The sequence below is a fragment of the Pan paniscus genome, chromosome 1 (genome assembly GCF_029289425.2).
Source record: "Pan paniscus chromosome 1, NHGRI_mPanPan1-v2.0_pri, whole genome shotgun sequence".
NCBI classification, from domain to species: Eukaryota; Metazoa; Chordata; class Mammalia; order Primates; family Hominidae; genus Pan; species Pan paniscus.
Genome location: NC_073249.2, coordinates 200,797,183 through 200,823,590, shown reverse-complemented (window position 1 = coordinate 200,823,590; position 26,408 = coordinate 200,797,183). Strand labels below are relative to the sequence as shown.

Below are 26,408 nucleotides of genomic sequence, written 5' to 3'. Positions count from 1 at the left end.
CATTAGATCCGGCTCTTTTGTCCAATCGTATTTCTACACGGCCATCCATACTTTGTTGAACTGAAGCCTAAAAATGGACAGTTTCTCCTGTATCTTTGGGTCTTCATTCTGAAGGTTCTTGTATCTCATAAAACCATGGTCAAATAAATTTGTGTATTTGTTTGCCTTTTCTCCTATTAATCTGCCTCTTTTTTTTTTTTTTTTTTTTTTTGAGACGGAGTTTCACTCTTGTTGCCCAGGCTGGAGTGCAGTGGTGCGATCTTGGCTCACTACAACCTCCGCCTCCTGGGTTCAAGCAATTCTCATGCCTCAGCCTCCCATGTAGCTAGGATTGCAGGCGTGAGCCACCCTGCCCAACTAATTTTGTATTTTTAGTAGAGACGGGGCTTCACCATGTTGGTCGGGCTGGTCTGGAACTCCTGACCTCAGATGATCCGCCCTCCTTGTCCTCCCAAAGTGCTGGGATTACAGGCATGAGCCACTGCACCTGCCCAGCCTTAATCTGCCTCTTCTTGATGATTTTCAGTGAGCCTTCAGTGAGCCTTCAGTGAGCATGGGGAAGTCCCTATAACCTGCAACTAAAGCATTTAAATTTTGCCTCAGGCTCTGTTTTCTGGAGAACCAGAGCAACAACACGTTGAACCTGTTCTTGAAGGACCAGCTCAGGGCTGGCTTTCCATGGAGTCCACATTGGGAAATGGTGGTGTCGAGAACTCCTTTACTGGGACCTAAGCCTAGCCCTGCCATTGCCTCCTACCAGGGGTCCTGTTCATTCACACTCAACCCTCATCTCCAGGAAAAAAAGGCTGAATGAAACCCCGGCTCCTTTGAAGAACAGGAAGAGAGCATTGTGCATTTATTAAAACAACATATAACACAAACTCAGTTACCACCCCGTATGTCTGGGATAGGCACTGAAATACAGCACATCGTCCCTGTGAGTGCTACCCCATCCTCCTGCTCAGGAAAGGAAGTGGGCAGCTGTATCAACCTGGCTTCCTTCCCCTCTTTCTGACAATCGCAGGTCACCCAACGACCAGGCATTATTATACAAAAGTTCCTTTACAAAAAGCACCAAATTGGCATACATATACAAGTATATACAAAAATCACATTTTAAAAATGTACAAAATATTCCATTTTGCACCAATGTAGAAAAGTGTCCTGTGTGATTGTTTCAAGCACGTTTCCAATTCTGGTTCAGTGTCTGCTGGACGCAGCGGTGAGGGTCCTACCCTAGTCCCTGCTCTCTGAGCAGAGAGAAGACATTACCTCCCCATTGCCCCTCCAGGGGCCCCGACCCCTCCCACCCTGGGCCTGTCACCAAGGCCGCTGGGCCCCTCCCCACCCTCTCCAGTCTCTCTGCATCTGGGGGCCTCTCATTCATCCAGCTCCTTACTGGTGTCCTGAAATGAAGAAAAAGATACAGAGGCAAGGGGTGAGACAGGGACTCAGGAGGATCCAAGGCTTACCAAGCTACTGTTTATTCAAACAGGAGTTTGAATAAAACATCAAACTCCAATTCCTCCCAGTCTCTTCCTTTTAAAACCAAAATAGAATTTAGCTGCCCAAATATTATGGATTGTACATCAGTACAAAACTCCAAAAGACTACCTATAGTTTTCAACTGGATTGGAATTTAGTTTCAGTACCTGTGGTTTGAAAAATAACATTTGCAAGCATGTGCTAATTAGCAAATGTCCTTCCTATGCATCAGACACCGTGCTAAACGATTATCTTATTCACTCCCCACTACAACCTTTTGACGTCAGTACTGTTATACCCCCATACACAGATGAGTAGCCCAAGACTCAGAGAAATTGTGAGCTGCTGTGATTCAGAACCCAGGCTCCTAATCAAACTCTGCCAGGCTGGCAAACTCAGATGCCTACAAGGAGCCAGCAGATAACATGAATGAGTGAAGCAAGCGGGACTGATGGTGGCGGGGCTGGGCAAACTGGCAAGGGCATGTCCCATTTTTCTTTTCTTTTCTTTGTTTTTTTTTGAGACGGAGTTTCACTCTTTTGCCCAGGCTGGAGTGAAGTGGCGTGATCTCGGCTCACTGCAAGCTCCGTCCCCCTGGGGTTCTAGCGATTCTCCTGCCTCAGCCTCCCAAGTAGCTGGGATTACAGGTGCCCGTCACCGCACCTGGCTAATTTTTGTATTTTTAGTAGAGACGGGGTTTCACCATGTTGGCCAGGATGGTGTCAAACTCCTGACCTCAGGTGATCCGCCTGCCTCGGCCTCCCAAAGTGCTAGGATTACAGGCGTGAGCCACCATGCCAGCGTGTCCCCTTTAAAGGGGAGAGCCACTGCCCAGAGCCAGCACTCTGGGACTACAAGGAAGTTCAAGTCCAGCATTGTTTGCTTTTTCTAAACTTTCACAAGGTGAAAATGCAGATTCTTAGTTCAAATCTCCTTTTTCTTAACCCTTAAAAAAAAACCTAATTTTAAAAATGTTAGCAATTAATTTTTTCTTTTAAGAGACAGTGTAGTGTCCTCTGTTGCCAAGGCAAGAGTGCAGTGGCGCAATCATAGCTCACTGCAGCCTCTACCTCCTGGGCTCAAGCAATCCTCCAGCCTCAGCCTTCCGAGTAGCTAGGACTACAGATATGTACCACCACGCCTGGCTAATTTTTAAATTATTTTTGTAAAGACGAGGACTTGCTGTTGACCAGGCTGGTCCCAAACTCCAGGTCTCAAGCAATCCTCCCGCCTCAGCCTCCCAAAGTGCTGGGATTATAGGCACGTACCACCACACCCAGCCAGCAAGTAATTATTTATTTATTTATTTATTTTTTGAGATGGAGTCTCACTCTTGTCACCCAGGCTGGAGTGCAGTGGCACGATCTCGGCTCACTGCAACCTCCACCTCCCAGGTTCAAGCGATTCTCCTGCCTCAGCCTCCTAAGTAGCTGGGACTACAGGCGCCTGCCACCAAATTCAGCTAATTTTTTGTATGTTTAGTAGAGACAGGGTTTCACCATGTTGGCCAGGCTGGCCTTGGCCTCCCAAAGTGCTGGGATTACAGGCTCGAGCCACCATGCCTGTCCAGCAAGTAGTTTTGTTTGTTTGTTTGTTTGTTTTAATTTAAACACAGTGCTGGCCAAACAAAACACCTCAATGGGCCCAGCCTAGCTCATGAGCCCCTGTCTTTTCCCTCTGCTGTGCCATATTGCTTTCCATTTAAGAAGATCATTTAGATGTGAAATGGGAGCATTTTATTATGAATAGTTTGGGGTTTTTTTCTTTTCTAAGGGTAAAGAGAACAGGACTTTACCCTCAGTAGGGTTAAAGCACGTGCTGGGGACAGTTCTGAGCGTCATTGCCAATGTCTAACACAGTGCTTCACATACAGTAGGCACCTCAGGTTGTTGTGGAATGAGTGAAGGAACGAAGGAATGGAGGTAGATGAATTTCTTACCTTCTTCCTTCCCTTCTGTGGACTCTTCCTCTTCCTGATCTTCTTCTTCAATGAATTCTTCCTCTTCCTCATCTGTGACAAAAAACATTTGTGTTAGGATGGGGCCGGTTCCTTGAGGAGCTACTTGAAGAGGAACCAGGCAGGAGAGAGCAGGGTCTAAATCCCTTCCTGTGCCCAGTCGGGTCAAACGGCCACACAGCGACGGCAGTGGTCTGGGAGGGGATGGGCTTGCCAGACCCGCGCTGCACAGAGGCCCTGCTCCTGCAATCCCCCGCACTCCGTCCCAGGGAGCTGGGCTCAAGTCACTTCCTTGCTCCAGCAACAGCAGCTTCTATCACCTGCTCTGCCTGTGACCAGAGAGGGGACTCGGAGGAAGCGCACTCTGTGCTTCTGCACATCTCTCGGGTAGGCAGATAAACATCGCCTAAGGAGGAAAAACCTCCTCGATCCTCAGGGATCAGAGTCCTTGTCTTGAAGGAAGCTACTTAGCCTATGAGATCTGCTTGTTCAGCAGCCACTGTCCCATTTTCCTCATTCCTTAGCCTGTGGAGGGGAGGGGTGGACATGATGGGGAAGCACTTCTGGAGCCACCTCTGCTCCCTGAAGCTGAGCACCAGAGGGACAGTGACTGAGCTGCAACTCATGTCCCCACTTTTTTATCCTGAGATGTCACCGTCAAGCTTTAACAGGGAACATCTCCCTTCCCCGCTCCTCTCCCAAGCTACCTCCTTAACCTTTTGGGGCCCTGAAGGGGTCACCACAGAATCAGAACATTTGTCAAGAGTATCTTCAGGCCAGGCTTGGTCGCTCACACCTGTAATCCCAGCACTTTGGGAGGCTGAGGCGGTCAGATCACCTGAGGTCAGGAGTTCAAGACCTGCCTGGCCAACATGGTAAAACCCTGTCTCTACTAAAAATACAAAAAATTAGCTGGGTGTGGTGGCATGCACCTGTAATCCCAGCTACTTGGGAGGCTGAGGCAGGAGAATCTCTTGAACCCAGGAGGCAAAGGTTGCAGTGAGCTGAGATCACACCATTGCACTCCAGCCTGGGCGACAAGAGCAAAACTCCGTCTCAAAAAAAAAAAAAAAAAAATAGTATCTCCAAAATGACAACCAAAATTCCAGCCAAGTAACTGATATCAGAGTATAACCCAGGGAGTTCTGTTGTTTAATCATTGTCACAATAACTACATTTAATAGCAGTTGCTGAGTACTTACTATGTGCCAAGTAGTGTGCTCAGTGTTGAATCTGCATCGTCTTATAAAATCCTCACAAGAGTTTTGCAAGCCAAATGGCCCTCAGTAGAATTTGCACGGGCTACTTGCTAGCTGTGTAGCCTTGAACAAGTGGCTTACCCTCTCTGAGCTTTAAGTTCCCTCAACTACAAAATAGAGATGGTAACAGAACCTATCCCATGAAGTTGTGTTAAATGATAAAACTTATGTTAAGGGCTTAGCGCCTAGGACATACAGAATATTCAGTAACTGGTGACTGTTGGTACTCTCTTCATTTTACTTGTGGAGAAACTGAGGCTCAGGGAGATTATGAAGGCCAGTGCAGGACTTCACAATGTTATGTTCACACCATATGACCCACTCTTGAATATCTATTTTCTTTCTTTTTTTTTTTTTTTTGAGATGGAGTTTCACTCCTGTTGCCCAGGCTGGGGTGCAATGGCATGATCACAGCTTACCGCAACCTCCTCCTCCCGGATTCAAGCAATTCTGCTGCTTCAGCCTCCTGAGTTAGCTGGGATTACAGGCATGCACCACCATGCCCAGCTAATTTTGTATTTTTAGTAGAGATGGGGTTTCTCCATGTTGGTCAGGCTGGTCTGGAACTCCTGACCTCAGGTGATCCACCTGCCTTGGACCCCCAAAGTGCTGAGATTACAGGCGTGAGTCACTGTGCCTGGCCGACCCACTCTTGAATATCTTAGCTTAGGGAAGCTGACAGTGGAGCAGCTCACTACAGCAGTGGATGTCCCCAAGGCCATTGGTATCTCTGCTTTGGGATGTATTTTGTCCTTACCTATGAATGGGGTATATCTGGGGCTCTGAAAACAGACTTAGCACCAGCTACTGAAGGTTTGTAGGAGAGCGACACAGGAGGTTCCAAGAAGCTCTTCTCTTTCTCACGCCAGCCATTTACAGTTCTTCCTTGTTCCTTCATCATCCCCTTGTCCCCCAACCTCAGCTGGTCATTGGAGCACCACCTCTCAGACCAATGCAACAGTCAGCAATGTGGGATCTGCCCTCTCTTTCTCTGTTGCCTTTTAGCTGTGTTTCCCTTTTAGCTGTGTGACCTTTAGCAAAGTAACATATTTGCTTCCATTCAGTTTCTTCATTTCCTTTGTTATTTTCACCCTTATTATTGTTACGGTTGCATTGTTACAATTATTATAGGCACTCTATGGAAGAGTAATTATAAACAGAAATGAGGACATGATGTTGATCAATTAAGGTGCCTGGGTATCACAGGTGATAGCATTAAGAAACTGAAGCTAAGACTACCTTTAGGCAATAACTAGTACATCTTTAGGGCTCTACAGGACCTTTCTGCATTGATATCTGATTTTTTGCAACAGCACCATGAGTTGGTCATTATTAGAGGGCTCACTTCTAACCTGACTTTTTAAATTAGAAAATAAAACTCAGGCAGAAGGGGGCTTGCCAAAGGTCACACAGATAAACAAATGACAGAACCAGGATTTAAACTCAGGACTGTCTGATTCCAGAGGCCATATTATTTCTACTGCCCCAAGAGGCCTCCCTGCCATGGATCCATATGTAATTTATGAAGCAGGAATTCTGCACCAGGCATTGTGCTAGGCTCTGGGCTCATCTAGAAGTCGACTATATGAATTTTTTTTTTTTTTTTTGAGATGGAGTTTGGCTGGCTCTTTTGCCCAGGCTGGAGTGCAGTGGCACAATCTCGGCTCACTGCAACCTCTACCTCCTGGATTCAAGTGATTCTCCTGCCTCAGCTTCCCAAGTAGCTGGAATTACAGGCACATGCCATCACGTCTGGCTAATTTTTGTATTTTTAGTAGAGATGAGGTTTCACCACGTTGGTCAGGCTGGTCTCAAACTCCTGACCTCAAGTGATCCACCCACCTTGGCCTCCCAAAGTGCTGGGATTACAGGCATGAGCCACCACAGCCGGCCAGAAGTTGGCTATATGAGTTTGATTGATATTTGGGGATCTTTATTAGTGTATCTGCCTCCCCATGGGGCTCAGTGGGAGGGATGCTGGTTTCCAGGGGTCAGGCAGGCAAATAGACAAGTGGCATCACCACCTCCTTTACCTGTCCCAAAGTCAATGGCTCTCAGGGCGTCTGCTATGTGCTCTAAATCCAAAGTAAAGAAGTCCATGTTCTCAAAGCCCTGCTCTGTCTTCCCCAGCTGGCAGCCCTTGGAAGCTTCCACAATGCTGCAGGGGAGACAGAAAGAGAGGCAGGATGAGGTCTCTGGGGCTCAGTGCAGGGAGGAGAGGGCACATGCCTTGCCACGCCCAGGCCTTCTACCCAGAGGCTCCCCTGGAGGGATGGAGTATTTCCTCTCCAACCTCAAGCACAAGGAGTGGTCCAAAAAGTCAGGGATGCAAAGGGTCAGGGAAGCCAGCCTGGAGTGAGACCCTCCCAGCAGGCCTAATGCCCAGGATGAGGCTTCCTGGACAGAGGTCCTGGTGGGAACTAGGGGCTTGGATCATAGCCTCTAGGAAGACACTGACCTTTTGATGAGTTGCTTGGCAGTCTGCAGGGGGAGAGAGAACAAAGGATTAGGACTGCAGAAGAGGTAACCGCAGGAAATCAGCAAAACTAGTGAACTAGGTGTTGTAGGTAGATATTTGGTGCCATTCTCTAGCCCAGTTGTGACCTGCTCCCCACCCCAAACTGAGCAGAATCTGGAACTTTTCCCTCTTTCTGTGGTCTGTACAGGTCTTGGTCATCACCCTAGGACCCATTGTCTTGACAGGAAGCTTGGATTCTAGGGGTATCAATCCCAAAACTCCTAAACCCTGAACTCCCCAATCCTAACCACCTTTTCATACCTAATGTCTAGCACAAAGCCTGGCCCACAGTAGAAGCCTAGAACATTTTTATTGAACTGAACTATGAAGTCTTATAACTGAGCCTTTTCTGTCCTCCCCAACAAGCTCTTTGAGGGCAGGGCTGTGTCTGGTTTATCTCCTTGTCTTCCACCTCAGTGCCTGGCCTACAGTAGGGGCTCAATTAATAGTCTGTAGATGGGACACTGTATTGTGCAGCTTACAAAGTCATTTCATAAACATCCTCTTATTTGATCATCATAAAATCAGTAAGAGGAAGGTGGGGGGTGTTACATGCCCATTTGACAGATGAGGAAACTGAGGCTCACAGAGGTTTAAATGGCTTTTCCAAGGGCCCATGGGTGGTCAGTGGGGAAGCATAACTTGAACCTTAGAGCTGTAGAGTTGAACTGACCCCACCCAGACCCTTCTAGTCCTGCTCACCAAGAGGAAGGTGGCTCCCCCAGGCTCGTCCAGGGACTGGATGGCAGTCTCCACCAGCTTTGTGGACTTGTCCAGCTGCTCCTGGTACTGCTGGATGAGGGCCTCAATGAAGCTAAGCTTTTCCTCCTGCTCCTGCGTGATCCGCTGCAGCAACTCACTTTTCTTCTCATCCAGGATGGCATACAATGTGTCAAACTTCTGGCTCAGCTCTTCCTTTACCTGGTGACTGTTCTCCTGAGGACGGAAGTCTTGCGGTCACGTTCTGTAGGGTCCTTATTCCCTGCCCACTACACTGCCTTCCTAGGACAGTAGCAAGGAATCTAAAGCTAGAAGAGATCTCACTACATACATCCCCACACTACAGAAGATGAAACAAAGACTTAACAAGAAGAAAACACTCATCTGGCCTCACAGCTATTTAGTACACCAGTGATATTTGGAGGATGATGCCTTGAAAAACAGCTAGCCCCTTCTTCCAAAATAGAGGCTCTAGGGTCACATGACACAACATGTTCTTCCTTGTTCCTGCACCCTCCCCCTGTCCCCCAACCTCAGCTGGTCATTGGCGCATCACCTCTTAGACCAATGCAACAGTCACCCAATGTGGGATCTGCCCTGTCTTTCTCTGTTGCCTTTTTTTTTTTTTTTTTTTGAGATGGAGTCTCGCTCTGTTGCCCACGCTGGAGTGCAGTGGTGCGATCTTGGCTCACTGCAACCTCCACCTCCCAGGTTCAAGCGATTCTCCTGCCTCAGCCTCCCGAGTAGCTGGGATTATAGACACGCTACAACGCCTGGCTATTTTTTTGTATTTTTAGTAGAGATTGGGTTTCACCATGTTGGCCAGGATGGTCTCGATCTCCTGACCTCATGATCCACCCAGCTTGACCTCCCAAAGTGCTGGGATTACAGGCGTGAGCCACTGCGCCCAGCTCTCTGTTGCCTTTTAGCTGTGTTTCCCTTTTAGCTGTGTGACCTTCAACAAATTAACGTTTCCTGGGCCCCCCATATGTCCCAGGTCACACTCTTCCCTCCCTTTCAGGACCAAGACTGGATTCGGGAAGCTCTGCATCATTTGGTCCTAGGGGAGGTGGAAAAACGGCTCCTTTCGTAGCACCCTCCTCAACTGAAGCTCCCTTCTCTCTATGTTCTTTTCTATAAAATGGGTGTGACAATAGCATCTCATCAGACCGGGAGCCTCTCATGGGTGATCACAATGTTCCCCTCCTTCCTACCCTTCGCCCAACTCTTCATCCACTAGCAATTATGATGACCCCTTCCCCTCATCTCATCTCCAGATCCCTACCCCAAGTGAACAAGGAAAATCGTGGAAGCTTTTTTCAGGGATAGAAAAGTTCCCTTCTGCCCTCAACAGTCTCACTACTCAACATGTGGTCTGTGGACCCAGCAGCTTGGGCAAATCCTGGGAACTGGCTAGAAATGCAGCTCTTATGCCTCATTCCAAACCAACTGAATCAAAACCTGAATTTCAACATGATCCCAGCATAATTTTCACGCACTTCAAAGTTTGGGAAGTGTTGGTCTACAGCACGCTGAAGAACTGTGCTCTGAAAACAATTTGTGCTGAATAAATACTGAGAATTATTGATGGGACACTCCCTGAGCTCAGGGACCATGTCTGTCTGGTTCACTCCTCCATCCCCCACATCTTGGGTGGGGCCGGACACACAGCTGTGCTTAAGAAGCATTTGTTGAGAGACTGGATGAATGGATTAGTCCCTCCCCTGCCATCCCTGCTTGACCACCCCAGGCTCCAGGCCCCAACTTTTAGCCACAACCTACGGGTGAGCCTTCCCCAGAGACCAGGCTGCCCTGGAAAGCTCCAAATCCCCAGGCAGGACTATTCTGTTCCCTCACCTTGGTCACTCGACGGGAATCCTCCAGCTGAGTGATGATGGTCTGCACACGGTCATTCCCCGCCACCAGCATGGAGATACAGTTATTCAGTTCAGTCTAGATGGGGGTGTGGGGGTCAGGAGAGGAGAGACACAAATAGCCTCAGGGCCTACCCACTGGGGCATGGCAGCAACATGGCTCCCTCCCTCCCCTCTCTGCTAGAAAGAGCCTCCAGTAGGGATCTGGCCCCTCTTTCGGGTATAGCTCAACTCCAGAGTAGAGGATATTAGAAAGACACTGCATCACTTATTTTATAGGTGAGGCCAACAGCAGGCAAGTGAGCTGCCCAAAACACACAGCAAGGAACTGACAGAGGAGGGGCTTGTTTCTAAGAAAGAAGGGACAAAAAAAGAAATAGAGCTGGAGACGTCTAGAAGAGAGAAACCTAGAGAAGAGTGGGGAGTAGGGAAGAGAGAGTACGGAAAGGGGGTGGCTACGGCTTACTGCACGGACAGGGTGGTGGGCCCCCACAGGCCCAGGGACCCAGGGAGAAGGCTCTAAGCTGCCTCCTGCTGTGGGGGAATGTGAAGTCTTGGAGAAGAGGTGAGAGGCACAGGAAGAGGTGTCTGGGGGATGGAGAAGCCGTGGCCTGAGAGGACCCCAGTGGCCTGGCTGGGGCGTCTGACCGCTCCCCTGTGGCCACACCCAGGTGCTCTCGAGTGGCTCTAAGTATAACCATGAGCTCAGCTGCCTCCCCCAGGAAGGCCAGGGCTGCTGTCCCTGTGGCCTGGGAAGTCCCTCCAGAGAGACTATTCCTGAAAGGCCAGATCAGCAGATCTACAGGGATCAAATCTGCCTCCTGAATCATCAGGCCGTGCCCAGCAGGCCCAGGCTGGGGGTAAAAGTGGCTGGAGACAGTACCTTTTGTCCCTGGAAGACACTCTGCAATGGGGCCACCTCGCAGGCCTTGTGGATCCCAAACACCTTGCACATGGAGCAGGTGGGCACCTCACACGTGAGACAGTAGATGTTGATTTTCTCATCTTCGTGCTCCTTGCACATGGGGTGACTGCCCTTCTGCAGCGGCCGACTGCAGTGGAGAACAGTCACAAGTCATGGGGGTCCTGTGTCCCTGCATCCCCCTCCCCAGCTCCAATGCACCAGTCGCAGTTACTGGGGAGGCTGAGGCAGGAGGATTGCTCAGCCCAGGAATTCGAGGCTGCAGTGTGTCTGTGAATCTCCAGATTTATGCCCTGGGCCCTCAGGGTTTGGCTGCCCTAAAATCTTTCATCTTCTGGGGACCAAGGACTTGGGAAGCCAATGACACCAAATCTGTCCCCACATCCTAAGAGGGAGTTAGCCTGAGGCTCTGCCAGTGCCAAGGACACAGAAAGGGCCATAGAATTACAGAGTCAGACCTGGAGATGTTTTAGAGAAGAGGAAACTGGGCTCCAGAAAAGTGAATTGACTCGTCCAAGGTCATACAGCAAGTAAGGGCAGAGGAGGCTACAGTTCAGTTGCTCTAATTATAGTCACCTTAGCTTTGGTTACTGCAGGCTGGGCTCTGAGCTAAGAAATTTATACTGATGGCCTCATTTAATTCTATATTTAATCTACCAGACTGTAACCTCCATCAAGGTAGGGAAACTTGCCTGTTTTCTTCACCCCTGTGCCTGCACTGTACAGTGCCTGGCATAGAGGAGGTGGTAATTAAACAAAGGTAGAAAGAATAAATCAATAAGGCTGGGCGCAGTGGCTCACGCCTGTAATCCCAGCACTTTGGGAGGCTGAGGTGGGAGGGTCACCTGAGGTCAGGAGTTCAAGACCAGCTTGACCAATATGATGAAACCCCGTCTCTACTAAAAACGCAAAAAAATTAACCAGGCATGGTGGCATGCACCTGTAATCCCAGCTACTCGGGAGGCTGAGGCAGGAGAATCACTTGAACCCAGGAGGCAGAGGTTGCGGTGAGCCGAGATGGCACCATTGCACTCCAGCCTGGGCAACAAGAGCAAAACTCCGTCTCAAAAAAAAAAAAAAAAAAAAGAATGAATGAATCAATAACTAGCATAGGAATCAATAATATTCACCATCTTGAATTTATTAACATTCTCCATAAGAAAACAATTTTTTTAAAAAAGAATATTCACCACAGAGTCAGTCATACCCTCTCTCTTTCTCTTAGCTTCACCACTTTCTAGCTGTATGGCCTTGGATAAACCTCTGACCCTCTCTGAGCCATGAGGTTGCCCCTGAGGCTCAGAGAAGGAGCAGTGTGTATGCCCCATGTCATGGTGACTGGTGAGTGGGTAGCCCAAGGCTGTCCAACAGCCCAGCACAAGCCTGACTTCTAGTCCAGAGATTCTTTCAAAGGCCCAAGTCTCTTCCTCTACTTTCTCCCCTAACACATATGCTTAGAACTACCTTTCTTCCTTGAGACCTCCGACCTGTTATTTGTGCTTCTCTTGGGACATCAGTCATTTCCTAACCTAGATTCATTGGGGCTTGGGGGGGATTTTTTTGTTGTTGTATTGTTTTGTTTTGATTTTTTGCCCAGGCTGGAGTGCAGTGGTGAGATCTTAGCTCACTGGAAACTCCGCCTCCTGAGTTTCTGATGCCTCAGCCTCCTGAGTAGCTGAGATTACAGACATGCACCACCATGCCCAGCTAATTTTTGTATTTTTTAGTAGAGATGGGGTTTCACCATGTTGGGCAGGCTGGTCTCAAACTCCTGGCCTCATGTGATCCATCCACCTCAGCCTCCCAAAGTGCTGGGATTACAGGCGTGATCCACTGCACCCAGCCTTTGTTTGTTTGTTTGTTTTGAGACAGGGTCTCACCATATTGTCCAGGCTGGAGTGCAGCAGCGATTCACAGACACACTGCAGCCTCGAACTCCTGGGCTGAGCAATCCTCCTACCTCAGTCTCCCCAGTAGCTGCAACTGGTGCATACCACCATGCCTGGTGTAGATTCGATTTTTTGAGTCTTCTGTCTCCGGCTAGACTATACACTCATTGAAAGCCAACACTACCTTCGATTCCCAGCCCCAAACAGAACAGGCATCTTGCAAATGTCAAATGGTGACTGTTCCCATCAGTGTCAATGCCTCACCTCCAAACAGCCTTACATGACTGATCACACCCTGGGCTCTATTGTCCTCTCAAGTTCTTAAATAAGCCCCTTTCCAGGCTTGTCTTTTTGCATATTTTACCCCAGGGTCCCTATGCTGGCAGGGGTCTGCCATTGCCACCTGCCTCCATCCCCTGATAAAGGGATGGCAGGGAGTGCAGAGGTGAGGCAAGAGCCTGAGGGTCTGGTTCATGTGCCCGCAGCCCTCCCAAATGCCCACCCTCCCAAGCTCAGACTTTGGCATCGGGGTTCATATCCAGATTGTTCTTTTACATTCATTTTTGTGATTTTGGACAAGTGATTTCACCTCTCTTGCCTGTGGGATTCCTCCCAGAACTACTGCAATCATGGTAGAAATTGTCTATAATGAATGTGGAGTGCCCGGCACAGAGCAGGCCCTCAATACAGGGCAGCTGTCATTGTCATTCAACTATGCGGAAAGGCCTCAAAGGTTCACATACAACATGCTCTTCATAGGTCGGCACTGGGTAGGCTAACACTGGTGTGGAATTGATTTTATTATTCCTTATGATCAACAATATGTTTGCATTTTGTAGTGTTGTGCTCTAGCAACATGAGAGGCAATCTAGCTCAGCAATTAAGAATATTCACCGGCCGGCCAGGCACGGTGGCCCACGCCTGTAATGCCAGAACTTTGGGAGGCCAAGGCGGGTGCATTACCTGAGGTCAGAAGTTCAAGACCAGCCCGGCCAACGTGGTGAAACCCTGTCTCTACAAAAAATACAAAAATTAGCTGGGTGTGGTGGTGCACGTCTGTAATCCCAGCACTTTGGGAGGCTGAGGCAGGCAGATCACCTGAGGTCAGGAGTTTGAGACCAGCCTGGCCAACATGGTGAAACCCTGTCTCTACTAAAAATATAATAATTAGCTGGGCACGTTGGCACGCATCTGTAGTCCCTGCTACTCGGGAAGCTGAGGCAGGGGAATCACTTGAACCGAGGAGGTGGAGGTTGCAGTGAGCCAAGATCGTACCACTGCCCTGTAGCCTGGGCAACAGACCAAGACTCTGCCTCAAAAAAAAAAATAAAAATAATAAAAAATATTCTCACACCCTCTCTCTCTTAGCTCTACCACTTGCTAGCTGTGTGGCCTTGGACAAATCTCTGATCCTCTCTGAGCTTCCATTTCCTTATGGTAAAATGGAGACAGGAATGCCTTCCCGGGTTACTATGAGAAGCAGATAGGAAAAATGCCTGAAAGTACTTAGAACAGCGCCTGCACACAATAGGTACCCAATAAATGGTTGATACATTAACCATTTTCCATTAATATCTTATTTGACAGCCACAATAACAGATCTTACTGTTTCTGTTTGCAGACAGAGGAAATGAAGCTCTAAAGGCTTACCCAACATGGTACAGTACATTAGTCACAGAGGCTGACTAGCAAGCACAGTTCCCCGGGCCAGGGTTTTTTCACCTGAGATCTGGTCTGTCACCTTCCCTTGGGCTGGGCACTGCCTGCAGGCAGATGCCTTGGTGAAGGCTTTGGACCTTAAAGGCTGTGAGGTCAGCACTCCTGGAGTCTTACCAGGATGTCCTGATTTGTAAAGATCTTTCCTGGAGCTGTGTCTCTCCCAAATTTTTGTGTTGTGTTGTGTTGTGTGTGTGTGTGTGTGTGTGTGTGTGTGTGTGTGTTTAGATGGAGTCTCACTCTGTCACCCAGGCTGGAGTGCAGTGGCACGATCTCTGCTCACTACAACCTCTGCCTCCCTTGTTCAAGCAATTCTCTTGCCTCAGCCTCCTAAGTAGCTGGGATGACAGGCACGCGCCACCACGCCCGGCTAATTTTTGTATTTTTAGTAGAGACGGGGTTTCGCCATGTTGGCCAGTCTGGTCTCTAACTCCTGACCTCGAATGATCCACACACCTTGGCCTCCCAAAGTGCTGGGATTACAGGTGTGAGCCACCGCACCCGGCCTCTCAGTGTTTTTGTCTGTTTGAGGGATGGTCTCACTGTCACCCAGGCTGGAGTGCAGTAGCACAATCATGGCTCTGCAGCCTTGACCTCCCTGGCTCAACAATTCTCCTGAAGAGCTGGGACTACAGGCATGCCCCACCACGCCCAGCTAGTTTTTAAACTTTGTAGAAACAGGGTCTCACTATGTTGCCCTGACTTGTCTTGAACTCCTGGCCTCAAACAATCATCCCACCTTGGCCTCCCAGGGTGTTGGGATTATGGGCATGAGCACCATGCCTGGCCCTCTCTCCCCAGTTTGAGGCCAACCCTTCACAACCTCCACCACTCACACATTCTGCCTATGAATGAGCTGCTATTTTATTAGCAGGAAGACTCAGAGCTAGATTGACTGGGTCAACTCCCAGCTCTTTCACTTCCCAGCTGGGAAACCTTAGCTAATTGACTTCACTTCTTGAGCCTCGGTTTCCTCATCTGTGAAATGAGGATAATAAAGTCATGCCTGATTCACAGAGTTATTGGGAGGTACTTAGATGAAGCATTCCCAGTGCCTGACGCTGTTCCTCGTGGCACACGAGAGAGTAGCTGTTGCTATCCTTATAGACAACCTGGCTGTCTCTCACCGGCCACTTTCTCTGCTGACCAGAGCCACTTGGCTGGCCCCAGGGCCTTTCTCTCCCTCTCACATCTCATCTTTCCCCCAGTCTCTGTCTTGGTATTGCCTGGAAGGGCAGCCTAATGTCTGGGCCCCTTCCCATCCGCTGAGCAATCCTGAGAGCTGGGTTGGGGTGTATGGGTCTCCAGGCCTGTCTCTGAATGGCTTGTGTAGCTAGTCCAGCTAGAGGCCTGGATCCTGAGCAGATGAAGGAGGGGGAAGGAGCTTGGGGGATCTAGGCACAGCATGGCTGGGAAGGAGGGCGGACCCCCAGCAGGCACGAGAACCGACCTGGAGCACTCCTGTTTGTAGATGTCGATGATGTTCTCCACCAGCAGGTTCCTCTGCAGGCCGTACACTCCGTGACGATCCATGATCACCTCGTGGCGGCAGGTGGGGCAGCGGAAACGGCCTCCAGACATGGACACTGAGCTGCCCCGGCTGGTCCAGTAGGGATTTGCAGCCTGCAGGTGGCAAAGGTCAAGGTGAGGCCTGGGCTCCCTCCTCAGCCCTTCTCCTTTCTAATCTCCTCTTATCCTTTCCTCTGCCTATCCCAACCACCCCGGTCAAACCTAACAACCTGGAGCTCCGCAGACTGTGATGAGAACCAGTCCTCACACAGAGAGCACCTGAGAAGCAGCTAAACAATCGTCAGGATGGGGAGGCAGGAGACCTGGGTTCAAGTCATGTTTATTCTCTGAGTGATTTTGGGCAAGCAACCTTATCTGTGTAGGCCTCAGTTTGCCCACTTATGAAATAGGTATTACAATGAGAGCAAGCTCCTAAGGCTGCTACTTTAAAGATAATACCATGAAAGAACATTTTGTAAAGTGTCCATGGGGAACCTCGCATCCTGCCTCCCAGCCAGGACACCTACCCCCTTCCTTTCTCGGGGAGTTGGAGCCCCTTCTGCCCCCATATTGTACGGAACAGCCTCAAAAGGGAAGATGCCTCTACTGCCCACTGCCTCCCTGATACCCTCCTCCCAAAGCTCTGGGCCTCTTGCCACCAGGACCTGGCTCCAGCCCTAGGGGTCTGGTTTCTCTCTCCTGTCCCTGCCTCCCCTGCTTATCACTTGAGGCATTTGACTCTTGATTGGAGAGTCAACAGCAGTGCTCAGGGCAGGGGTGGGGGAACTGTGGGCAGGGCAGGGAGGGGAAACATGTGTTATGGAGAAGAACCGCAGCAGCCAGAGCCGCCTCCCAGCCCCCTCTCAGCCCTGTCCAGAGGCCTCTGCAGGGGTTCACTTCCAAGGGGAAAGAGCCTGTCCAGGTTGGAAGTCTAAGGGAGAAGAAGGGTTTCATCACAGGGAAGCCAAGTAGCCACCTGGGGCCCCCGGATGAAGCTGCACCCGGCACTTACCTGGAAGATGTCATTGGCACACTTCCGGCACAGGTTGTGCTGGCACGGCAAGATGACCACTGGCTTGGTAAACATCTCCAGGCAGATAGGGCAGATCAGCTGCTTCTCCAAGTTCTCCATGGGATTCCCATCCTGGATCAGGCTCGACTTATAATCCATTCTGTGGGCAGGAATGAGAGCCACGCCTAGCTGCCTCCTCTACTAACTTTGCTCTAAGTAGACCTGGGGGTCTTGCCTTTGTCACGAAACACCAGGTCGGATCCCGTTGGCTTCCTTCTCCTGGTGCCCGAATTCTGTCTTGGTCTGAGGCCCCTCTGATATTTATAGCTAGATCTTGGTCACATGAGCCCCAGGAGGGGACCAGCTGAGCATTCCGATGCCAAGCGGCTGGTGGGGCTTGAGTTTCCTCCAGGCCTGAAAGACTGGCCCTCTCAAATCACATGCAGGGATGAGCAATCACTGTTCTGCTGGGACGGGGGTCATAAACAAGAACAGCCTGTTCAGAGGCAGGCTTAGGGCAAGACTGGGTACCCAGAGTTTCCTCCAGAAATTGGTCTCCCCCCGGCACCAGGCTAGTGGGTCAGGGATGGCACCCAGCAAGTGAGCCACGGGGATTCAAGGGGTTAATAGCCAATGCTATGATGAAAATGTTCGATGAATGAATTTTATTCATTCATCAGACATTTTTCTGAGTACTAGTATACATCAGGCAACTAGTATACATCACAACGTGACAGATGGATGAGTGATCTGTTTCCCTGCCCTGAGAAACTCACAGCCCAGGAAGGGAGATAGAAAGGATTGTGCAGTGGCGCGATCTCTGCTCACTGCAACCTCTGCTTCCCAGGTTGAAGTGAGTCTCCTCCTTCAGCCTCCCAACCTCAACCCCCTCCCAGCCCCGCTCAACCCCTCACTGACCTAAATCAACTCCATCCCCTCCTCTGGAGCCCTGGGCAGCTCCTAGATGGAAGGGTCGGGCAGCCCCTCTCTCTGAGCCCATCCCTCTGCCTCAGACTTCAGCACAACATTTTGCTGGAGATGATGGAGACCCCCACCCCAGCCAGCCCATCCTCCATCCCTCGGCCACTTATTTCACTTAGTGCTGAAAAGCCTCCTTTGAAACACAGTCCAGTCCCCTCATCTTATAGATTTTGAAATAGGACCAGAGAAGAAAAGGATTATATTCAAAGTCAGTTGGAAGGTAAGTGGCAGCCGGGCGTGGTGTCTCACACCTGTAATCCCAGCACTTTGGGAGGCTGAGGCAGGTGGATCACTTGAGGTCAGGAGTTCGAGACTAGCCTGGCCAACATGGTAAAACCCTGTCTCTACTAAAAACACAAAACTTAGCTGGGTGTGGTGGTGCGTGCCTGTAATCCCAACTACTCAGGAGGCTGAAGCAGGAGAATCACTTGAACCCGGGAGGCGGAGGTTGCAGTGAGCTGAGATCGTGCCACTGCACTCCAGCCTGGGTGACAAGAGTGAAACTCCGTCTCCAAACAAAACAAAACAAAACAAAAAAAGAAAGAAAGTAAGTGGCAAAGACAGAAATTTTATTCATTCATCAGACATTTTTCTGAGTACTAGTATACATCAGGTAACTAGTATACCTAACAACGTGACAGAAGGATGAGTGATCTGTTTCCCTGTCCCAAGAAACTCACAGCCCAGGAAGGGAGATAGAAAGGAAAAACCCAGCGGGCACAGTGGCTCACGCCTGTAAACCCAGCACTTTGGGAGGTCGAGGCGGGCAGACTATGAGGTCAGGAGATGGAGACCATCCTGGCCAACATGGTGAAACCCTGTCTCTACTAAAAATACAAAAATTAGCTGGATATGATGGCACGTGCCTATAATCCCAGCTGCTCAGTAGGCTGAGGCAGGAGAATCGCTTGAACCCAGGAAGCGGAGGTTGCAGTGAGTCGAGATTGCACCACCGCACTCCAGCCCGGTGATAGAGTGAGACTCTGTCTCCAAAAAAAAAAAAAAAAGAAAGAAAAAGAAAAAAGAAAGAAAGAAAGGGAAACCCCTCATGCGGTGCCACAGAGCCCTGCCTGGACACTTAGAAGGCGTCCCTCAGCTCGCTGCACACATTTTAACTTTTCTTCATGTGTTTTAGGACATCTTCCACGTTGGCAAGTAGAAGTCATTAGAGCAGTTCCAGTGGCTGGTTTTGTTTTTTGTTTTTTTCCGAGACGGAGTTTCACTGTGTCGCCCAGAGGCTGGAGTGCAGTGGCGCCATCTCGGCTCACTGCAACCTCCGCCTCCCAGGTTGAAGTGAGTCTCCTGCCTCAGCCTCCCGAGTAGCTGGGACTACAGGCGTGTGTCACCACACCTGACTAATTTTTGTATTTTTAATAGAGACAGGTTTTCACCATGTTAGCCAGGCTGGTCTCGAACTCCTGACCTCAGGCAATCCACCTGCCTCGACCTCCCAAAGTGCTGGGATTACAGGCATGAGCCACTGTACCTGGCCTCCAGTAACTGTTTTTAAGGTAGCATCTAATGAAAGGACTGTGGGGTCATCTGGTCCAAGGCGATGGGGCAGAGATATGGAGCAGTGGTATCAGGGCCCAAGATGAGCCTAAGAGGCCGTGGAATACTCAGGAGGAGTATGAAGGATTTCAAGAAAGAGGAATGATGGGAGCAATGAGACAAGACATAGAGCAGAGAAGCAAACCTTGGAAGAGAGGAAATGGGAGAAGAAGAGGAACAAGTTACAGAAAAAGGAGGAAGCCTTAAAGGGCTGGAGGATTTCAAGGAGAGAGTTGTCCCCCCAAAATTTTGCTGAGCACTTAGGTTTTGCTGAGCACTTACTATGTGCTATGCATTGTGCTAAATGCTTTGTATGCATTATTTCATTTTACCATCTCAACAGCCAATAACAAAAGACCCGTAATATCCCCATTCCACAAGTGAGGAAACTCAGGCACACAAGTAAAATAACTTGTATGAGGTCCCACAGATAGCACGAGGTGGCTCTAGGACATGAACCCAAATATGCTTGACTTAGGAACCCAAGCTCCTCATGTAGACTCTATTGAACTGTGTTTGGGTCAAGTCAACACTGACTGAAAAAAGGCCACCTTTTCTTCCTTGCTCATGGGACCTCAGTTTAGTTCAGGCATTGGCAGCATTGTGCTCCAGGAAGATGGCCCTCTCCACTGCCACAGGAGATGAGTCATACACAGTTTAAGCCTATCATACAACCCCATCCTCTTTTGCCTAATGATGCAGTTATGGCCAATGAGACCCAAGGATATGTCTGTTGGCTAAAGATAAAGGATTTCCTCCATGATAAAAATGAATGTGCAAGAAGAAAGCTTCATCCTTACCTTTGAATGGGGCTGTGAGAGGGTAGAGCAGCTATCTTGCAACCACAAGGGGACAAGGCTGAAGATGATGTCAACACCCTGAGGATAGCATAGAGGAACCATAGGAGGCACCTGGGTTAGAGATGCCATCATTTTGTTGCCAATTTATCCAACCCTAGAGCTGCCCGTCTCTTGACTACTTAAGACGTGAGATTACAAATGCCATTACAGTGTAATTACTCTGTTACTTGAAGCAGTAAGCACCTCATAAATCTGCGTGATTCCAACTCCCATATGCTGATGATTCTCAACTCTCTAATTCCAGTTCCGACTTGTCTCTCCCCTAAGCTAAAGATTTGTTGGAGATTTCTACTGGGATGTTCTAATAGTATCTCAAATTCATCATACTCCAGCCAGAATACACCATCTTCCCCGATACCTAGCTCCTCCCTCCATTTTTCTTGTCTCGCATCTTAGTGAACAGCACTACCGTCCACCCATTTGCACCAACCAGGAAGCTGAGAGTCATCTTAGGGCTCCCTCTTCTCATCACATGCCTGCTTAATCTCTGTGTCAAGCATGGCCCATCTTTGCATCTACTTGCCGTATTACCATCATCTGCTTGTGAGTCCGACTCTCCCTCTGGACTTTGAAGACGTTGAGGGCAAAGATCGTCTCTATTCATCTCTGTACCCCCAATGCCTGGCACATAGTAGGCACTCAACAAATGTTTCTTGGCTGGGCGCGGTAGCTCACACCTATAATCCCAGCACTTTGGGAGGCCAAGGTGGAAGGATCACTTGAGCCCAGGAGTTAGTGTGAGACCAGCCTGGGCAACATAGTGAGATCCTATCTCTCCAAAAAATTAAAAATTAGCTAGGCGTAGTGTTGCCCATCTGTAGTCCCAACTACTCAGTAGACTGAGGTGGGAGGATTGCTTGAGCCTGGGAGGTTGAGGCTGCAGCAAGCTGTGATCACACCACTGCACTCCAGCCTGGGTGACAGAGTGAGACCCTGTCTCAAAAAAAAAAAAAGATTCTGAAATGAGTGGACAAGTGAATGAGTGGGTTAAATATAAAGGAGCAGCTGCATCACTGTCAGACTTGGAGAAGGTTCAGATCCTTGAGCAAGTTTTTTTTTTTTTTTTTTTTTTGAGACAGAGTCTCGCTCTGTCACCAGGCTGGAGTGCAGTGGTGTGAACTTGGCTCACTGCAACCTCTGCCTCCCGGGTTCGAGCTATTCTCCTGCCTCAGCTTCCCGAGTAGCTGGGATTACAGGCACCCACCACCGTGCCCAGCTAATTTTTGTATTTTTAGTAGAGACGGGGTTTCACCATGTGGGCCAGGATGGTCTCGATCTCCTAACCTCATGATCTGCCCGCCTCGGCCTCCCAAAGTGCTGGGATTACAGGCGTGAGCCACTGCGCCCAGCAGTATTTTTTTTTTTTTTTTTTTTTTTTTTTGGCTGAGATGGTGCAGCCAATGGAAAAAAAGTACTGGAGATGGGGTTTTGGGGATGATGGAGTAAATTCTAAAGCCTTGGGAAAGAGAGGGACACTCCAACCTTTGAGTTGGAAGGATGGAAGGAGAGGAATGGATGGAGGTGTTGGGAGGTGGAGAGAAAGGTGTTCATATTTGATGACCTTGATCAAGAGAGCATTGAGGTCAACTTCTGAGGCTAAGGAATCAGTGGTGAAAAAGATTTGGACTGGCCAGTGTGGAACACAACAGGAAGTGCCCTGGAGAGAAATGGAAGGATTGTCTAGGGGCAGAAGAGCCTTGCTGATGTTTCCCAGTACTGATGTGTCATTTGTGAGGAGCCATTCACATGGCCCTGTTGACTTTCTCCAGCCGCACTTGGCAGTGCAGGTGCAGATGCCAAACAAATGGACAGTGGGATCGACTCCAGCCGGGGCGCTGGCAAGGCCAGTGCTGCTGAAAGTCAAGGGGTGAGGAAGGGAAATTCCCACATGGGCTGTGCTGGACATCAAAACATGTCATTTAATCCTCACCACAGTCCTGCAGGGGAGGTTTTATGATCTTCGGGTTTTTTCCCAGGAGGAAATGAGGCTCAGAGAGTTAACTGGCTTGGCCAGAGTCACACAGCCACAAGTGGCAGAGCCGAGCTGGGGTTCATATCCACGGCAGCCTGATTCTTCAACCTGTGCTCCCCTCACTGGAGGATTTACTGAGCGCTTATTATGTTCAGGCGTTGTGCTAAGTCCTTTCCATCCATCCTCCCGTTCAGTCCTCCAAATAACTTGGTACAGCAGGGATCATAATTTTCCCTGTTTTGCAGGTGAGCTTCAGAGGCTCAGTGAGGATAAGTCACACAGACAAAGTCCCCCAGCAGTGGGTAGCAGAGCCAGCATCAGAATCAGGAAGTTATAAACCAGCATCATTACAGTTATGAGAACATACCGTAACACTATAGTACTGGCAGATGAAGAGACAATTACGGAACACCAGTGGGTGTCTGGACCCAGAGCTCTTAACCACTATATTTACTGCCTCCCTCTCTGCAAGTCACTTCATTTATTTTTATTCCTTATGAATGAAAGTTTCAAACACACAAAACTAGAGAGAACAGTATAATGAGCTCATGTAATCAAACCCAGCTTAACTCATTCATTCATCATTGCCCCAATATTCCCATACACTTCTTTTATCTTTTCTTTCTTTTTTTTTGAGACGGAGTTTCACTCTTGTTGCGCAAGCTGGAGTGCATTGGTGCGATCTTGGCTCACTGCAACCTCTGCCTCCCGGGTTCAAGCAATTCTCCTGCCTCAGCCTCCCGAGTAGCTGGGATTACAGGCGCATGCCACAATACCCGGCTAATTTTTGTATTTTTAGTAGAGACGGGGTTTCACCATGTTGGCCAGGCTGGTCTCGAACTCCTGACCTCAAGTGATCAGCCCACCTCGGCCTCCCAAGCTACTGGGATTACAGACGTGAGCTACCGTGCCTGGCCCATGCTTCTTTTTTCTAAATTTTTTTTTTTGAAACAAAGTCTCACTCTATTGTCCTGCCTGGAGTGCAGTGGCGTGATCTTGGCTCACTGCAACCTCCACCTCCCAGGTTCAAGCGATTCTTCTGCCTCAGCCTCCCGAGTAGCTGGGATTACAGGCACTCGCCATCACGCCCAGCTAATTTTGTTTTTACTTTTAGTAGAGACAAGGTTTCACTATGTTGGCCAGGCTGGTCTCAAACTCTTGACCTCAGGTGATCCTCCCACTTTGGTCTCCCAAAGTGCTGGGATTACAGGCGTGAACCACTGCACCCAGCCTCTTTTCTTTTCTTTTTATTTTTTCTTTTCTTTTCTTTTCTTAGAAGGAGTCTCACTCTGTTGTCCAGGCTGGCTGAAGTGGTGCAATCTTGGCTCACTGCAACCTCCACCTCCTGGGTTCAAGCAATTCTCTGCCTCAGCCTCCGTGCCCAGCCTTTTCTAAAATATTTTAAAGAAAATGTTAGACATTAAGTCATTTCACCCATAAATACTCCAATATGCATTTCTCATAGATAAGGATTTTTGTTACATAATCACCATGCCATTATGTTAACAAACAATAATTAAAGTTTTGTTTTTTTTTTTTCTGAGACAGGGTCTCACTCCGTTACTCAGGCTGAGACCTCTGTTGTTTTTGTCTCATGGATCTTTTAAACTGTAACAACCGTCATCCCTCTCATTCTTCTGTGCCATTGATTTATCAGAGAATTATTCTGGGTATTATGATTCTCATTTTTACATATCAGGCACTGAAGCTTAAGTGACTTGTAGAAAGTCACCCAGCTAAGCAACAGACCTGTCATTTAGAATTGCTCCCAAAGTCTGTGTCATGAGTGTAGGAAGCTGTAGGGCCCAAGAGGGTCCCAGCTGGGTAGAAGACAGGCAAGGCATCAGGGAGAATGGTCTAGGCCTGGCAAGGAAAAAGGGGAGGTAGAGGGTAATAGCGATTATAATGCTATGTTTTATTGATTCAGTGCTTGCAAGTGGCTGGGCATCTACAAAGAGTTTTGAGGCACTATTTTATTCAGTCCTCACAACAACTATAAATAGGTTATCCTTAAATTTTTTTAATCGACAAGTAAAAATTGCATATATTTATGGTGTACAACATGATGTTTTGATATATGTATATATTGTGGAATGGCTAAATCAAGCTATTTAACATATGCATGACCTCACATACTTATTGTTTCATGGTGGGAACACTTAAAATCTACTCTCTTAGCAATTTTCAAGTATACATGTCATACTTATTGTCCTCATTTTACAGATGAGGCACAGTTTAGGGTATGGAGTTGCCCCAAGACCCACAGCTCATGCAGGCAAAGCTGCAACAGGCCTGTTTAACCCTCAAAGTCTATGCTTTTTCTTTTTCTTTTTCTTTTTTTAGACAGAGTCTTGCTGTCTGTCACTCAGGCTGGAGTGCAGTGGCGCTATCTCAGCTCCCTGCACCCTCCACCTCCTGGGTTCAAGCAATTCTCATGCCTCAGCCTCCCAAGTAGATGAGATTACAGGTGCCCACCACCACGCCTGGCTAATTTGTTGTATTTTTAGTAGAGATGGGTTTTCACCATGTTGGCCAGTCTCTAAATCCTGACCTCAGGTGATCTGCCTGCCTCAGCCTCCCAAAGTGCTGGGATTACAGGCATGAGCCATCATTACCAGCCTATGTTTGTTTTTTGTTTTTTTTTTTAATTGTCTCTAGAAAGGGAACTTTTCAGAGATCTGAGATTTTTTTGATGCCTCTTGGTTCAGAGGAGAAAACCCTGGCCTAGGGCCCAGACACCTGGGTTCCATCTCCATCTCTGTTGGAGACCTGAAATGTGATGCCCAGCAAACCATACCCACTCTCAGTTTCTTCATCTGCCAAATGGAGCATCTACAGGAGATGATCCTGGACGGTCCTTCCACATCCCCAGTGGCCAAGTTCTCAGAGGAGTGCTCCGGTGATGACACAGGCCCAAGGGGTGGTGATGCTGGAGAGGAAACAACTGTCCATCTCCCCTTTCATGTCCACATAGTTCAGGCTTGTGGTAGTGCTTCCCTGGTACATCATGGAGCAGATCTTTTTCACGTGTGTGTACCTGTTCTCCCTCATTTCCTCCCTAGGAGTGTGAGGTCTGCCCTGCCTTGCTCTGGATTTCCCCTCAAGCCTCTGCTTGGAGCACCCTCAGGAAGTGGAACAGGCGTGGCACAGGGACTGTTTTTTTCTTATGGTTTAAGATCCCCGTCACATGCTTTGATGTCATCCTCATTGAAGAATCATCCCAAATCACAGGATCAAACCAATGGGTCATTTGATCTAGTGGCTAAAGCTGGAGCAGTTGGCAGAGGCAGGTCTATGGGGTCTGGGACATGAAGCAGTGCCCTCAGTGCCAGGGCAAAGTCCACTGGGCCTGGCCTGCATGCCACAGAAGGGGAGCAGAATGTCCCAGGACCTACTCACTCATGGCCTGGGCTGGGAGCCACACAGGCCTCCTCCCACTGTCCCCAGGGCCAGATAATGCTTGTGGACAGCTATAAGGGCTCTGGGGAGTGGGTGGTCTTTAGAGAAAGGGACTGCCCCAGGGCAAATGGAGGCAAGTAGGGTCAGGAGGGGGCTCTGCATTGATGATCCTGACATGAAGTATTGAAAGTGCTTTATAAACTGTGCAACATATAAACTGTGAAATGCAATAAATCCTTACTATAAGACCCTAAGAGTGCAGAGCAACAAAGACGCTGCCCCAGGACGGATGGATCTGAGTTCAGGTTTTGACTTCTTCACATATCAGCTCTTTTATCTTGGGCAGGTTACGTGACCTGTGTGTGTGAGTTTCCTCATCTATGAAATGACAATTGGGTAGGGTAATGATGTCTGTGGGCATTTCTAGTCCTGAGAGTCAAGGGTTCCTAGTGACTATCCTCCCCCAGCATTCTATGCCTTGCTGAAAACTGATGGCACAGAAGTGGGAGTCCATTTGCACAGGCACATAGCACACGTTTGACACATGGCAGACACTTAACAAACGCTGTTAACATTATCACAGTTGGGAATAACACGGGTTAGCATTTACTGAACAGTTAGTATGGGTAACCCCATGGCTTGCGTACCATCTGTTGTTGCATAACAAATTATCCCAAAATGTAGCAGCTTAAGACAATAGTAAACATTTATTATCTCATACAGTTTCTATGGGTCAGGAATTCAAGAGCAGCTAAGCTGGGTGGTTCTGGATCTGGTCTCTAAG

General features: G+C 48.8%; 1 protein-coding gene across 1 annotated transcript; it reads right to left on the bottom strand.

The window, feature by feature from the left end:
* Positions 1-826: 826 nt before the first annotated feature.
* TRIM63 (tripartite motif containing 63) lies at positions 827-20,230 on the bottom strand. Its single transcript, XM_055103757.2, has 10 exons — positions 20,194-20,230; positions 16,862-17,021; positions 15,791-15,963; positions 10,697-10,865; positions 9,797-9,892; positions 7,922-8,155; positions 7,160-7,182; positions 6,735-6,859; positions 3,425-3,496; positions 827-1,406 (listed from the first exon to the last, which is right to left on the bottom strand). Exons 2-10 carry the CDS (start codon positions 17,018-17,020, stop codon positions 1,396-1,398), a joined length of 1,062 nt encoding a protein of 353 aa, XP_054959732.1. The 5' UTR covers position 17,021; positions 20,194-20,230; the 3' UTR covers positions 827-1,395.
* Between the last annotated feature and the right edge of the window lie 6,178 nt (positions 20,231-26,408).